Below are 17,399 nucleotides of genomic sequence, written 5' to 3' on the forward strand. Positions count from 1 at the left end.
ACATATCTGCCATCAAGCAAGAGGGTCCAATTAAGTGTCTGTGTGTTCGAACCTTGATGTATGAGAAATGGCTAGTAAACACCATAATTACATATCTGCCATCGTGCAAGAGGATCCGAATACGTGTCCGTTTGTTTAAACCCCAATGCATGAGAAATGGCAAGTAAACACCATAATTACATATCTGTCGTGATACAAGACGGTTCGAATAAGTGTCCGAGTGTTCGAACGCTAACGCATGAGAAATAGCAAGTAAACACCATAATTACGTATCTGCCAATGTGCAGTAGGATCTGAATACGTGTCCGTGTGTTTAAACCCTAATGCATGAGAAATGGCAACTAAACACCATAATTACATATCGGCCATCGTGCAAGAGGGTCCGAATAAGCGTCCGAGTCTTTAAACTGTAATACATGAGAAATGGCAAGTAAACACCATAATTACTTATCTGCCATAATGCATGAGGGTCTGAATAAGTGACCGAGTGTTCGAACCCTAATGTATGAGAAATGGCTAGTAAACACCATAATTACATATCTGCCATCATGCAAGAGGATCCGAATACGTGTCTATGTGTTTAAACCCTAATGCATGAGAAATGGCAACTAAACACCATAATTTCATATCTGTCATCGTGCAAGAGTGTCCGAATAAGTGTACTAGTGTTCGAACGCTAAAGCATGAGAAATGGCAAGTAAACACCATACTTACATATTTACCATCATGTAAGAGGGTCCGAATAAGTGTCCAAGAGTTTAAACCCTGATGCTTTAGAAATGGCAAGTGAACACCATAATTGTATATCTGCCATCATGCAAGACGGTCTAATTAAGTGTCCGAGTGTTCGAACCCTAATGTATGAGAAAATGGCTAGTAAACACCATAATTACATATCTGCCATCATGCAAGTGGATCCGAATACGTGTCCGTGTGTTTAAACCCAAATGCACGAGAAATCGCAAGTAAACACCACAATTACATATCTACCCCCATGCAAGAGGGTTCGAATAAGTGACCGAGTGTTTGAACCCTAATGTATGAGAAACGGCTAGCAAACACCATAATTACATATCTGCCATCATGCAAGAGGATCTGAATACGTCTCCGTGTGTTTAAACCCTAATGCATGAGAAATGGCAACTAAACACCATAATTACATATCTGCCATCGTGCAAGAGGGTCCGAATAAGTGTCCAAGTGTTTAAACTCTAATACATGAGAAATGGCAAGTAAACACCATAATTACATATCTGCCATAATGCAAGAGGGTCTGAATAAGTATCCGAGTGATCGAACCCTAATATATGAGAAATGGCTAGCAAACACCGTAATTACATATCTGCCATCATGCAAGAGGATCCGAATACGTGTCCGTGTGTTTGAACCCTAATGCATGTGAAATGGCAAGTAAACACCACAATTACATATCTGCCATGATACAAGACGGTCCGGATAAGTGTCCGAGTGTTCGATCGCTAATGCATGAGAAATAGCAAATAAACACCGTAATTCCATATCTGCCATCATGCAAGAGGATCCGAATACGTGTCCGTGTGTTTAAACCCTAATACACGAGAAATGACAAGTAAACACCACAATTATAAGTGGTGGGGGGATTAGGTTGAGAGCCTCTCTCTCTAGATTCTAGAGAGAGAGAGCTCCCTCCGTTGTTACCCTTGGAGATTTTTTGATGGTTCCATATCAGATTATTTGTCTGGTTGGGTGGTCTTGTGTGTTGTTGAATCTGGTGCTCCTCCGGCCAGTTGTTTTAGCTCCTATACTCATTTTTGAGTGATAGTAAGCGTGGGTTTCCAGGTCTGTTAGCTTCTGGTGTGTAGTGACTATGTGGGTCTTTGGCCGTGCTCTCTTGTTGTTAACCAGTCTCTCTAGATTTTTCTATAAAAGACGGATGAGGTTAATGGGTGTGTAAATCTGGGTTGTTGAGCTCCGGTTGTGGGTGGCACCTTTACCGTTTGATCAGTATAGGTTCAAGTTTTAAGCTCGTTCTTGGCTATTCTAGATGGTGGTCCAAAGGCGATGTTGATCGCTGGTTATGATGGGTCTCGTTGTGTTATAGTGAATGTGTGGTCATTGCTAACCGTGGGTGGTCATCGTTTGCTGCTGGTTTTTGGTGGTTTGGCTGTGGTTTCACAGTCTTCATGCAAGCTTGTATCCATGGCTGCCATGGTGGTCAAGAATACGAGAGTTTTATTGGGTGCATATTGTCATCGGTTCTAGGTTCATCACTTGTGATATGCTAAGCATCTCCCTATGTGTTGCTGGTGCCATTGATTTTTGGGTCTATTGTGTGCAATGTCGGTGGTCTCATCGGCCATAGTAGTGGTTCAGCTGTATGCCGTGTCGGTTCTCGCCGTCCAGGTTGCTTCCGCAACTTTGGTTCCGTCGGTCTAAGCACGGACTGATGAAGCTTTATGGGCTATGCAGGGTTCCGATCTCTGTGCTAGCTCATTTGTTTTCCGCTGGTCGGAGTTGTTACTGGTTTGTCTTTTGAGATGGAGCGTGACGGTTACGTGTGGTCTGTCGCGTGGACGATGGCTTCTCCGCCCAAGCGTGCTGTGTAAGCTTTGGCTCAAGGATAGCACGTGGTTCATGGGGCAGACCAACATGGTGGCTGGTCAATTTTTGATTGGGCGCTGTGTCCATCATCATTTGAATTGCAGAGGTATGGTGATAATCAAGGTATAGGTATGCCGTATATGCACGTTACTGTTGTTTGAAAAGTGACGTTAGTGGGTATGGGTTGCACGTGGGTTTTTTTTGCTGGTCTTGATCCCACGTGAGAGTAGTCCTTCGTGGATATTGCATATATTTTTCCAAAATGGTGGTGGTTGATTTTTTGGGATGGTATTGGGTTGTGGGTCCCGCAGGGCATTCGTTTATATTTATTTTGGGGTGGCAGTTTGTTAATATGTGTTAATTTGTTAAGTGGTGGGCCTTTTTATTGGTTTAGTGGGTTGTCCCACGGGTTTGCTGTTGATTTGGGCTCATTGATTTTTCTTGGGGCATATTGCATATATTTATATGATTGGTGAGTCCAAAAATTCCTGTTTAGCCACAAAGTAGCAAACCATTTACAGTTGATTTTCTCGTGCTGATTGTTCGTGTGATCCTCATGTGACTCGATATGAGGTTGGTTTTGAGCCATCTCCACCAAGAGTGATTGGGGAGTCACTACTTTGGGGAATAGTGGTTCGATAACCAGCCGAGTTAGAGACTGGGAGATGAGCGGGAGGATAGCTACCGGTTTTCTGGTCGCTTCTTGTCTTCATGTGACCCGACCTAATTGATCGTATTACCACGCCTGACATAGAGTGAAGGGCACACTGCCGTGGGGTTTGAGGTTTGTGATCTACCAAGGAGGGGACTGGGGGGTGTGATGTTTGATCTCATGATTTTATTGGCTGTGTTTTGGTTTGTTGCTGAGGGGCTATTGTTTTCACTTCAACTCCCTAGACCGTGACTTATGGTTCTTGATCGTGCTAGCTTCATATGACTTTGCTGGGAGTTCTCATGGGGTAGACTTTTTCCTCCATCACAACTTTGGTTAAGTGGCTTGGATGTCACGGCTGTGAGGAGTGGGATGCATATTGGATTCCATGTTTTATCTGCAGTAGAGACTGGGGGCATGTGGGGTTGCCTATCATCTTTGTTTCGGCTAGGGGTTGTTGCTTTGTTAGTGTGTTTGTTTTGTTTATTAGCTTGTGGTGTTTTTATGTATGTCTTTGCCCATATATGCATCTCAAGTTCCCATCTATTATCTCTAATGGTAGGGGTTACTTGAGGACATAATGGATATATGGGCAGAGTTGGGTTATTGTGTTTTCAATTTCTTGTTTACACCCTTTCTTAGGGGATGCAGTGGTAGTTTATGTTGGTTATATTTGTTTTTTTTATTATTGTTGTTGGGCGTGCCTGGGGTATGCCGCTTGTAAACATGTAAATTTCATTGTCTTTATTTTATGACTTACTTACCAAAAAAAAAAACACCACAATTACATATCTGCCATCGTGCATGAGGGTCCGAATAAGTGACCGAGTGTTCGAACCCAAATGTATGAGAAATGGCTAGTAAACACCAAAATTACATATCTGCCATCAAGCAAGAGAATCCGAATACGTGTCCGTGTGTTTAAACCCTAATGCATGAGAAATGGCAACTAAACACTATAATTACATATCTGCCATCGTGTAAGAGGGTCCGAATAAGTGTACTAGTGTTCGAACGCTAATGCATGAGAAATGGAAAGTAAACACCATACTTACATATCAACCATCATGCAAGAGGGTCCGAATAAGTGTCCAAGTGTTTAAACCCTAATTCATTAGAAATGGCAAGTAAACACCATAATTGCATATCTGTCATCATTCAAGACGGTCAGATTAAGTGTCCGAGTGTTCGAACCCTAATGTATGAGAAATCGCTAGTAAACACCATAATTACATATCTGCCACCATGCAAGAGGATCTGAATACGCGTCCGTGTGTTTAAACCCTAATGCACGAGAAATGGCAAGTAAACACCATAATTACATATCTGCCATTATGCAAGAGGGTCTAAATAAATGTCTGAGTGTTCGAACGCTAACGTATGAGAAATGGCTAGCAAACACCGTAATTACATATCTGCCATCATGCAAGAGGATCCGAATACGTGTCCGTGTGTTTAAACCCTAATGCATGAGAAATGGCAAGTAAACATCATAATTACATATCTGCCATCGTGCAAGAGGGTCCGAATTAGTGTACTACTGTTCGAACGCTAATGCACGGGAAATGGCAAGTAAACACCATAATTACATATCTGCCATCACGCAAGAGGGTCCGAATAAGTGTCCAAGTGCTTAAACCCTAATGCACTAGAAATGGCAAATAAACATCATAATTACATATCTGCCATCATGTAAGAGGGTCTGATTAAGTGTCCGTGTGTTCGAACCCTAATGTATGACAAATGGCTAGGAAACACCATAATTACATATCTGCCATAGTGCAAGAGGATCCGAATACGTGTCCGTTTGTTTAAACCCTAATGCATGAGAAATGGCAAGTAAACACCATAATTACATATCTGCCATGATACAAGACGGTCCGAATAAGTGTCTGAGTGTTCGATCACGAATGCATGAGAAATAGCAAGTAAACACCATAATTACATATCTGCCATCTTGCAAGAGGATCTGAATATGTGTCCGTGTGTTTAAACCTTAATGCAAGAGAAATGGCAACTAAACACCATAATTACATATCTACCATCGTGCAAGAGGGTTCGAATAAGTGTCCGAGTGTTTAAACTCTAATACATGAGAAATGGCAAGTAAACCCCATAATTACATATTTTCCATAATACAAGAGGGTCTAAATAAATGTCTGACTGTTCGAACGCTAACGTATGAGGAATGGCTAGCAAACACCGTAATTACATATCTGCCATCATGCAAGAGGATCCGAATACGTGTCCGTGTGTTTAAACCCTAATGCATGAGAAATGGCAAGTAAACATCATAATTACATATCTGCCATCGTGCAAGAGGGTCCGAATTAGTGTACTAGTGTTCGAACGATAATGCATGGGAAATGGCAAGTAAACACCATAATTACATATCTACCATCACGCAAGAGGGTCCGAATAAGTGTCCAAGTGTTTAAACCCTAATGCATTAGAAATGGCAAGTGAACATCATAATTTCATATCTGCCATCATGCAAGAGGGTCTGATTAAGTGTCCGTGTGTTCGAACCCTAATGTATGAGAAATAGCTAGTAAACACCATAATTACATATCTGCCATCGTGCAAGAGGATCCAAATACGTGTCCGTTTCTTTCAACCCTAATGCAAGAGAAATGGCAAGTAAACACCATAATTACATATCTGCCATGATACAAGACGGTCCGAATAAGTGTCCGAGTGTTCGATCGCTAATGCATGAGAAATAGCATGTAAACACCATAATTACATATCAGCCACCATGCAAGAGGATCCGAATACGTGTCCGTGTGTTTAAACCCTAATGCATAAGAAATGGCAAGTAAACACCATAACTACGTATCTGCCATCGTGCATGAGGGTCCAAATAAGTGACTGAGTGTTCAAACCCTAATGTATGAGAAATGGCTAGTAAACACCATAATTACATATCTGCCATCATGCGAGAGGATCTGAATACGTGTCCATGTGTTTAAACCCTAATACATGAGAAATGGCAACTAAACACCATAATTACATATCTGCCATCGTGCAAGAGGGTCCAAATTAGTGTACTAGTGTTCGAACGCTAATGCATGAGAAATGGCAAGTAAACACCATACTTACATATCTACCATCATGCAAGAGGGTCCGAATAAGTGTCCAAGTGTTTAAACCCTAATGCGTTAGAAATGCCAAGTAAACACCATAATTGCGTATCTGCTATCATGCAAGTTGGTCAGATGAAGTGTCCGAGTGTTCGGACCCTAATGTTTGAGAAATGGCTAGTAAACACCAGAATTACATATGTGCCATCTTGCAAGAGGATCAAAATACGTGTCTGTGTGTTTAAAGCCTAAAGCTTGAGAAATGGAAAGTAAACAACACAATTACATATCTACCATCATGCAAGAGGGTCCGAATAAGTGATCGAGTGTTCGAACCCTAATATATGAGAAATGGCTAGTAAACACCATAATTACATATCTGCCATCATGCAAGAGGATCCGAATACGTGTCCGTGTGTTTAAACCCTAATGCATGAGAAATGGAAACTAAATACCATAATTACATATCTGCCATCGTGCAAGAGGGTCCGAATAATAGTCCGAGTGTTTAAACCCTAATACATGAGAAATGGCAAGTAAAATCCATAATTACATATCTGCCATAATGCAAGAGGGTCTGAATAAGTGTCCGAGTGTTCGAACCCTAATGTATGAGAAATGGCTGGCAAACACCGTAATTACATATCTGCCATCATGCAAGAGGATCCGAATACGTGTTAGTCTGTTTAAACCCTAATGCATGAGAAAGGGCAAGTAAACACCATAATTACAAATCTGCCATCGTGCAAGAGGGTCCGATTTAGTGTACTAGTGTTCGAACGCTAATGCATGAGAAATGGCAAGTAAACACCATAATTACATATCGACGATCACGCAAGAGGGTCCGAATAAGTTTCCTAGTGTTTTAAACCCTAATGCATTAGAAATGGCAAGTAAACACCATAATTACATATCTGCCTTCATGCAAGAATGTTTGATGAAGTGTCCGTGTGTTCGAACCCTAATGTATGAGAAATGGCTAGTAAACACCATAATTACATATCTGCAATCGTGCATGAGGATCCGAATACGTGTCCGTTTGTTTAAACCCGATGCATGCGAAATTGCAAGTAAACACCATAATTACATATCTACCATGATACAAGACGGTCCGAATAAGTGTCCGACTGTTTGATCGCTAATGCATGAGAAATAGCAGGTAAACACCATAATTACATATCTGCCATCGTTCAAGAGCGTCCGAATAAGTGTCCGAGTGTTTAAACTCTAATACATGAGAAATGGCAAGTAAACACCATAATTACATATCTGTCATAATGCAAGAGGGTCTAAATAAGTGGCCGAGTGTTCGAACCCTAACGTATGAGAAATGGCTAGCGAACACCGTAATTACATATCTGCCATCATGCAAGCGGATCCGAATACGTGTCCGTGTGTTCAAACCCTAATGCATGAGAAATGGCAAGTAAACATCATAATTACAAATCTGTCAGCATGCAAGATGGTCCGAATTAGTGTACTAGTGTTCGAACGCTAATGCATGGGAAATGGCAAGTAAAGACCAAAATTACATATCTACCATCACGCAAGAGGGTCCGAATAAGTGTCCTAGTGTTTAAACCCTAATGCATTAGAAATGGCAAGTAAACATCATAATTACATATCTGCCATCATGCAAGAGGGTCTAATTAAGTGTCCGTGTGTTCGAACCCTAATGTATGAGAAAGGGCTTGTAAACACCATAATTACATATCTGCCATCGTGCAAGAGGATCGGAATACGTGTCCGCTTGTTTAAACCCTAATGCATGAGAAATGGCAAGTAAACACCATAATTACATATCTGCCATGATACAAGACGGTCCGAATAAGTGTTCGGGTGTTCTATCGCTAATGCATTAGAAATGGAAACTAAACACCATAATTAATATCTGCCATGATGCAAGGGGATCCGAATACGTGTCCGTGTGTTTAAAACCTAATGCATGAGAAACACCTAATGTATGACTCTGGCTTAAATGGGGAGTCCAAAGTCTGTAAAATTATTGTTGGGAACTCTTGGCATTGGCCTTTTCCCAACTCCTGGGATCTCAGGGAATTAACTTCCCAAATCCCCAACAATTGCCTTCCTAACCCCTTGGAGAGGGATACTACTATCTGGTCACTCAACCCTGATGGTGCCTTCACAATTAAGTCTGCTTGGGATCTGTGGAGATACAAGCAAGATTCGGTGCCTTGGTATAACCTTGTCTGGGGCCATGCTACTATCCCCAAAGTTAGCTTCATTGTTTGGCTGGCTATCTATGGCAGGCTGAATACTAGTGATAGACTCCAATTATTTGGAATCCCTTCTAGTCCTACATGCCCATTTTGTCTTGATTTAACTGAAAGCCATCCACACCTCTTCTTCGAGTGTAGTTTCACATCCAGAATTTGGCATGTCATGCAAGGTAAGTGTAATGTGCAATGGCAGCAGGTCTCTTGGCCTGAGACTGCTATTATTGTCGACAGAGAGAGCAAAGGTAAGTCCATGAAATCCATCATCACTAGACTTTCTTTTCTCACAACTGTATATCATATTTGGCTTGAAAGAAACAATAGAGTTTTTAACAAAGAATATAAACCTGTAGAGGTTATCATCAAATCTATTGTACTTATGGTAAGAAATAGAATGTTATCTGTTAGCAACATTCCTACTGCAACAGGTGATGATTGGTTCCTTGATCAATGGAACCTCCCTAGATCCATTCTGAAGCCCCATCTTTACAATGGTGGGAGGACCACGGAGTGATGTGAGTGCAGTATATTGTGGGTTGAGTGGATGTGAGTCTAACATGGAGTGTTTATCTAACTAGCTGTTAAGTGTGTAGGTGTGATCACTTGAAGATGAATACTATTTGTGGGTCGAGTGTGGTGAGACATATAGTTACTAGGTCCTCGAAATCTGTGGGTTGAGTGAATTTAGAATCTATATGTTTTACAAGCTAACCACTATATATATTGTATCTTTATTGCAGATTAAGGAAGCTTTATCCGAGTGTGGTGAGATTCAATACTGTGGGTCGAGTGAAGTGAGATCAAAATTGAGAGAATCTACTTCTGACTTGGTTACTTAATTCTCATGGTTTCTATCTTCTGTTACTCATTGGCAGGTCATTCTATTATGTTTAACCTGCACACGCAAATTGCAGTGGAAAATCTCGGGGCTTGTTATCTAAAGCTGTCGTGGGAACCTCCAAATCTATGGGTCGTTCTACCTTGGTTAACTTGAATACTCAATCTGTGCAATTTCGGGATTTGTCATTTAAAGCTGCAGTGGAAACTCTCGGGATTAGTCATCTAAAAGCTGTCGTGTGAAACTCCAAATCAATGGGTATGGCTGCTATATGCGCCTTCCAAAATTGCTGAATGTTCAGAAGCTGTCTTTAATTTACTGTTTGTAGCTATTTAAATCATACTCAGTTTGGCCTACTCTAGTGGGATGTACTAGAGAATATTGTTGGGTTTACCATAGTTTTAGATGTTGGGTACATACAGTAGATAACTTCTCTGCACATCCTAGGCCTTTGGCTGATACCCTTTCGGTCTGTTCTGCAGATTTACTGTCTTTGTTGACTGTTTTGAATTTTGGCAGCCTTTTTTTTGTTGATGTATGGCTGTTCCAGTTTGTTTTGTCCTTTAGCTCCTTCGCTTGTGTTCGTCTTCTATTTCTCTTCGAGATAGGTTTTGAACATTGTGTGTATGGTTCCTTTTGTCTTGCTCTACGTGGTTTTTGCCTCTTTGTATAGCTCTGTAGGTCCTGGGGCATGCCCCTTGTATCTTTGTATATTTTGCTGTTTTATTTATGTCTTATTCACCCAAAAAAAAAAAAACCATAATTATATATCTACCATCATGCAAGAGAGTTCGAATAAGTGACCGAGTGTTCGAACCCTAATGCATGAGAAATTGCTAGTAAACACCATAATTACATATCTGTCATCATGCAAGAGGATCTGAATACGTTTCTGTGTGTTTAAACCCTAATGCATGAGAAATGGCCTGTAAACACCATCATTACATATCTGCCATCGTGCAAGAGGGTCCGAATAAGTGCACTAGTGTTCGAACGCTAATGCATGAGAAATGGCAAGTAAACACCATAATTACATATCTACCATCGTGTAAGAGGATCTGAATAAGTGTCCAAGTGTTTAAACCCTAATGCATTAAAAATGGCAACTAAACACCATAATTACATATCTGCCATCATGCAAGAGGGTCTGATTAAGTGTCCGAGTGTTCGAACCCCAATGTATGAGAAATGGCTTGTAAACACCATAATTACATATCTGCCATCATGCAAGATAATGCGATTACGTGTTCGGGTGTATAAACCCTAATGCATGAGAAATGGCAAGTAAACACCATAATTAGATATCTGCAATGATACAAGACGGTCTGAATAAATGTCCAAGTGTTCGATCGCTAATGCATGAGAAATGGCAAGTCAACGCCATAATTACATATCTGCCATCAAGAGGGTCCGAATAAGTGACCGAGTGTTCGAACCCTAATCTATGAGAAATGGCTAGTAAACACCATAATTACATATCTGTCATCATGTAAGATGATCTAAATACGTGTCCGTGTGTTTAAACCGTAATGCATGAGAAATTGCAAGTAAACACGAAAATTGCATATCAGCCATCACGCATGAGGGTCCGAATAAGTGTCCGAGTGTTTAAAATCGAATGCGTAAGAAATGGCAAGTAAACACCATAATTACATATCTGCCATCATACAAGAGGGTCTGAATATGTGTCTGAGTTTTCGAACCCTAATGTTGGTGAAATGGCTAGAAAACACCATAATTACATATCTGCCATCGTGCAAGAGGATCCGAATACGTGTCCGTTTGTTTAAACCCTAATGCATGTGAAGTGGCAAGTAAACACCATAATTACATATCTGCCACCATACAAGACGGCCCGAATATGTGGCCGAGTGTTCGAACGCTAATGCATGAGAAATGGCAAGTAAACACCCTAATTACATATTTGCCATCATGCAAGAGGGTTCGAATAAGTGTCCTAGTGTTTAAACCCTAATGCATGAGAAATGGCAAGTGAACACCATAATTGCATATCTGCCATAATGCAAGAGGGTCTGAATAAGTGTCCGAGTGCTCGAACCCTAATGTATGAGAAATGTCTAGTAAACACCATAATTACATATCTGCCATCATGCAAGATGATCCGATTACGTGTCCATGTGTTTAAACCCTAATGCATGAGAAAGGGCAAGTAAACACCATAATTACATATTAGCCATGATACAAGACGGTCCGAATAAGTGTCCGAGTGTTTGATCGCTAATGCATTAGAAATGGGAAGTAAACACCATAATTACATGTCTGCCATCATGCAAGAGGATCTGAATACGTGTCCGTGTGTTTAAACCCTAATGCATGTGAGAGGGTCCGAATAAGTGTACCAGTGTTCGAACGCGAATGCATGAGAAATGGAAAGCAAACACCATAATTACATATCTACCATGGTGCAAGAGGATCCGAATAAGTGTCCAAGTGTTTAAACCCTAATGCATTAGAAATGTAAACACCATAATTACATATCTGCCATCATGCAGGAGGGTCTGATTCAGTGTCCGAGTGTTCGAACCCCAATGTATGAGAAATGGATAGTTAACACCATAATTACATATCTGCCATCATGCAAGATGATCCGAATACCTGTCCGTGTGTTTAAACCGTAATGCATGAGAAATGACAAGTGAACACCATAATTACATTTCTGCCATCAACCTAGAGGGTCGGAATAAGTGTCTGTGCATTCGAACCTTAATGCTTGAGAAATGGAAAGCAAACACCACAATTTCATATCTGCCATCATGCAAGAAGGTCCAAATACGTGTCCGAGGGTTTAAACCCTAATGCATGAGAAATGGCAAATGAACACCACAATTACATATCTGTCATCATACAAGAGGGTCCGAATAAATGTCCGAATGTTTAAACACTAATGCATGAGAAATGGCAAGTAAACACCATAATTACATATCAGCCATCATGCAAGAGGGTCTGAATAAGTGTCCGAGTGTTCGAACCCAAATGTATGAGAAGTGGCTAGTAAACACCATAAGTACATATCTGCCATCATGCAAGATGATCCGAATACGTGTCCGTGTGTTTTTACCCTAATGTATGGGAAATGGCAAGTAAACACCATAATTACATATCTGCCATCACGTAAGAGGGTCCGAATAAGTGTCCGAGTGTTTAAACCCTAATGCGTTAGAAATGACAAGTAAACACCATAATTACACATCTGCCATCATGCAAGAGGGTCAGAATAAGTGTACGTGTGTTCGAACCTTAATGTATGAGAAGTTGTTAGGAACACCATAATTACATATCTGCCATCGTGCAAGAGGATCCGAATACGGGTCCGTTTGTTTAAACCCTAATGCATGAGAAATGGCAAGTAAACACCATAATTACATATCTGCCATGGTGCAAGAGGGCCCGAATAAGTGTACTATTGTTCGAACGCTAATGCATGAGAAATAGCAAGTAAACACCATAATTACATATCTACCATCGTGCAAGAGGATCCGAATAAGTGTCCAAGTGTTTAAACCCTAATGCATGAGAAATGGCAAGTAACCACCATAATTACATATCTGCCATCGTGCAAGAGGGCCCAAATAAGTGTACTAGTGTTCGAACGGTAATGCATGAGAAATAACAAGTAAACACCATAATTACATATCTACCATCATGCAAGAGGATCCGAATAAGTGTCCAAGTGTTTAAACCCTAATGCATTAGAAATGGCAAGTAAACACCATAATTACATATCTTCCATCATGCAAGAGGATCAGAATACGTGTCCGTTTGTTTAAACCCTAATGCATGAGAAATGGCAAGTAAACACCATAATTATATATCTGTCATCATACAAGACGGTCCGAATAAATGTCCCAGTGTTCGAACGCTAATGCATGAGAAATGGCAAGTAAACACCATAATTAAAGTGGCTATAGCCAAACATGTTTGGTATTTGTTTTCGGGTGGGGATTGTTCAATGTGGTGTCAATGGGTTAAGTCCTACTTACTTAAGGGTAAGAGTTTTTGGGGGATTAAGGTGCCCAGTGATCCCTCCTGGGTTTGGAGGAAACTTTTGTCGCTTAGGGATTTCATTTTCCCTATTATCAAATTCAAACTTGGTAATGGTGAAAATGTGTTCCTCTGGCATGATAACTGGCACCCCTTTGGTTCGCTCTTGCTTCGGTATGGTCCTAGGATTTTGTATGATACCAACCTTCCTGACAATTCTAAGGTTAGTTCAATTATCTCAAATGATTCTTGGAATTGACCTTTTCCTAACTCTTGGGAGATACAGGAATGGATTGCTGCCACTCCTCATTCTCTTAAACCTTCCCTTGATTCCCCTGATATTCCTATGTGGAGTTTGACTGCTGATGGCTCTTTTTCTATTCACTTTGCTTGGGAATGTTGGAGGGACAAGGGCCCAAAGGTTACTTGGTCTAATCTCATTTGGGGTCCTCCTGTTATCCCTAGGGTTAGTTTCATTGTGTGGCTAGCTATCCATGAGAGACTTAACACTGGGGATAGGCTCCAAATCTTTGGTCTTCTTACGAGCCCTAGCTGCCCTTTATATTGTGCTCCTGAGGAGAACCACTCCCATCTGTTCTTTAGGTGCCTCTACTCCTCTAGGATTTGGGCTGTTATCCAAGCTAAATGTAATTCCCATTGGCCTTCTTTGCCCTGGTTGGAACTTGTTGAGTTTGCTACTAAATCAATCAATGGTAAATCTCTGAAATCTGTGATTATGAAACTCTCTTTTCTCTGCACTATCTACCACATTTGGATGGAGAGAAATAGTAGAATTTTTAGTAAGGTTTTCAAACCTGAAGAGGTTGTCACTAACTCTATCATCCAAATGGTTAGGGGTAGACTCCTTTCTATGGAAAATGTGAAAGCTTATGCAAGTGACAACTGGTATTTGGAACAATGGAACCTACCTTCTAAAATCCTATTGCAGTCCCAAACTGCTGCAGCTGAAAGGAATTTGAGTGGTGTGAATTATCCTACATTGAGGGTTGAGTGATGGTGAGCAGATAAGGAGTGTTTTGTCTAACAAATGGTGCTGTCTTGCAGATGGTTTTACTCTCAGATTCTATCAGCTATTATGGATCCCAAATGTTTACAAAATCTGGAGCCTATGAAGGGAGGGTTGAGTGATGTGAGCCAGTACAGATGCTATTGTAAATGTGGGTTGAGTGGGGGGAGGAAGTACATATATTTTAGACTAACATGTACTATATATTATATATATTTTGTGCAGGTTTATGGAATTCTCAAGTACATTGTTCAGCTGGCTGGAATGAGAGAGCACGAGATATGTGGGCCGAGTGATGGGAGATCTTACATTGAGTGGAGAGCTCTCTTTTATTGTGGGTCGAGTGAGGGAAGGTCCTATACTGAATGCTTGTTGTTTCTTCTTCTTTATGACTCAATATATTGTTATGGAAATTCCTTTCTATTATATGTTGAACAAGTTAAGCAGCAACTTGTAAGGTGGGATTGTTTCTGGCAGTTTCTTTCGGATGGTTATTGGGCTTGTTATTGAGCTTCGGCGGCTAGTAGTCTGCTGTTGGTGACTACTTTTGGGCATTGGCTGCAATCTGTGCCTGGTTTTGCCTGGTGGTATGAAGGTGGCTGCAACCAGCGCCCCTCTTTGACGTTGTACGCTGTGTGGATATGCTCTTCGGCGATGGCTGCAAGTTGCGCCTTGCCTAGGCATTTCAGTGGGTTCATAAGCTGTTTTCATTTCTGTTTGTACATATTCCCGTATAGTGTGTTTGTAATTTTTGTATACCATAATTTTGTCCCCTCTTTGGGCTGTTTTGTCTTTAGTTCTGGTCATGTTTGAGACTTAGTATTGGGCTGGTGTTTTCTTGGTTTTCATGCTGGTCCTTGTATTTCCCCAGTTTCGGTGCAAATGCTGGGCTGGTGTTGTATTTGTGCAAGACCCCTGTCTATTGTGGGGACATGGTTCTTGAACAATTATTATGTTTTGCTTAGTCGTCTTGGCTGCGTGTGTTCCCGGTTTTGTGGGTTGGTAGGTTTTTGTTTCTTTTTCAGTTTGGGTGTTGTTTTTGTAGTTTGTGGTAGGGCCTGGGGTATGCCCCTTGTATTCGTGTAAATTTTCCTCTTTTATTTATTACTTATTCACCCAAAAAAAAAAACACCATAATTACATATCTGCCATCATGCAAAAGGGTTCGAATAAGTGTCCGAGTGTTTAAACCCTAATGCATGAGAAATGGCAACTAAAGACCATGATTACACATCTGCCATCATGCAAGAGGGTCTGAATAAGTGTCCGAGTGTTCGACCCCTAATGTATGAGAAATGGCTAGTAAACATCATAATTACATATCTGTCATCATGCATGATGATCCGAATACATGTCCGTGTGTTTTAACCCTAATGTATGAGAAATGGAAAATAAACACCATAATTACATATCTGCCATAACGTAAGAGGGTTCCACTAAGTGTCCGAGTTTTAAACCCTAATGCATGAGAAATGGCTAGTAAACACCATAATTACATATCTGCCATCATGCAAGAAGATCCGAATATGAGTCCGTTTGTTTAAACCCTAATGCATGTGAAATGGCAACTAAACACCATAATTACTGATCTACCATGATACAACACGGTCCAAATAAGTGTCCAAGTGTTCGATCACTAATGCTTGAGAAATGGCAAGTAAACACCATAATTACATATCTGCCACCATGCAAGAGGATCCAAATACGTGTCCGTGTGTTTAAACCCTAATGCATGAGAAATGGCAAGTAAACAACATAATTACATATCTGCCATCATGCAAAATAAGTGACCGAGTGTTCGAACCCTAATGTGTGAGAAATGGCTAGTAAACGCCATGATTACATATCTGCCATCATGCAAGAAGATCCGAATACGGGTTCGTTTGTTTAAACCCTGATGCACGAGAAATGGCAATTAAAAACGATAATTACATAACTCCCATGATACAAGACGGTCCGAATAAGTGTCCGAGTGATCGATCGCTAAGCAAGAGAAAAGGCAAATAAACACCATAATTACATATCTGTCATCATGCAAGAGGGTCCGAATAAGTGACCGAGTGTTCGAACCCTAATGTCTGAGAAATGGCTAGTAAATACCATAATTATATATCTGCCATCATGCAAGCGGATCCGAATACGTGTCCGCGTGTTTAAACCCTAATGCATGAGAAATGGCAAGTAAACACCATAATTACATATCTGCCATCATGCAAGAGGGTCTGATTAAGTGTCCGTGTGTTCAAACCTAATGTATGAGAAATCGCTAGTAAACACCATAATTACATATCTGCCATCATGCAAGAGGATCCGAATATGTGTCCGTTTGTTTAAACCCTAATGCATGAGAAATGGCAAGTAAACACCATAATTACAGATCTGCCATGATACAACACGGTCCAAATAAGTGTCCGAGTGTTCGATCGCCAATGCATGAGAAATGGCAGGTAAACACCATAATTACATATCTGCCACCATGCAAGAGGATCCGAATACGTGTCCATGTGTTTAAACCCTAATGCATGAGAAATAGCAAGTAAATAACATAATTACTTATCTGCCATGGTGCCAGAGGGTCTTAATAAGTGACCGAGTGTTCGAAGCCTAATGTATGAGAAATGGCAACTAACACCATAATTACATATCTGGCATCATGCAAGAGGGTCCGAATAAGTGACCGAGTGTTCGAACCCTAATGTATGAGAAATGGCTAGTAAACACTATAATTACATATCAGCCATCATGCAAGAGGGTCTGATTAAGTGTCCGTGAGCTCGAACCTAATGTATGGGAAATGGCTAGTAAACACTACAATTACATATCTGCCATCGTGCAAGAGGATCCGAATACGTGTCCGTTTGTTTAAACACTAACGCATGTGAAATGGCAAGTAAATACCACAATTACATATCTGCCATCATACTAGACGGTCCGAATAAGTGGCCGAGTGGTCGAACTATAATCCATGACAAATGGCATG

General features: G+C 40.8%; 1 protein-coding gene across 1 annotated transcript; it reads left to right on the forward strand.

The window, feature by feature from the left end:
- The first annotated feature begins 13,360 nt into the window (after positions 1-13,360).
- On the forward strand, positions 13,361-14,407 carry LOC114317567 (uncharacterized). Its single transcript, XM_082885375.1, has 2 exons — positions 13,361-13,615; positions 13,679-14,407. Exons 1-2 carry the CDS (start codon positions 13,361-13,363, stop codon positions 14,405-14,407), a joined length of 984 nt encoding a protein of 327 aa, XP_082741501.1.
- Positions 14,408-17,399: the final 2,992 nt, after the last annotated feature.

The sequence above is a fragment of the Camellia sinensis genome, chromosome 8 (genome assembly GCF_055761805.1).
Source record: "Camellia sinensis isolate YWXY chromosome 8, ASM5576180v1, whole genome shotgun sequence".
Lineage (NCBI taxonomy): Eukaryota > Viridiplantae > Streptophyta > Magnoliopsida > Ericales > Theaceae > Camellia > Camellia sinensis.

Bases quoted from the DNA above. Each gene is read 5' to 3' on its own strand.
- LOC114317567 (XM_082885375.1), top strand. From the start codon at position 13,361: ATGTGGTGTCAATGGGTTAAGTCCTACTTACTTAAGGGTAAGAGTTTT. The intron at 13,616-13,678 runs GTTAGTTCAATT...TGGGAGATACAG, and splicing joins ACCTTCCTGACAATTCTAAG to GAATGGATTGCTGCCACTCC.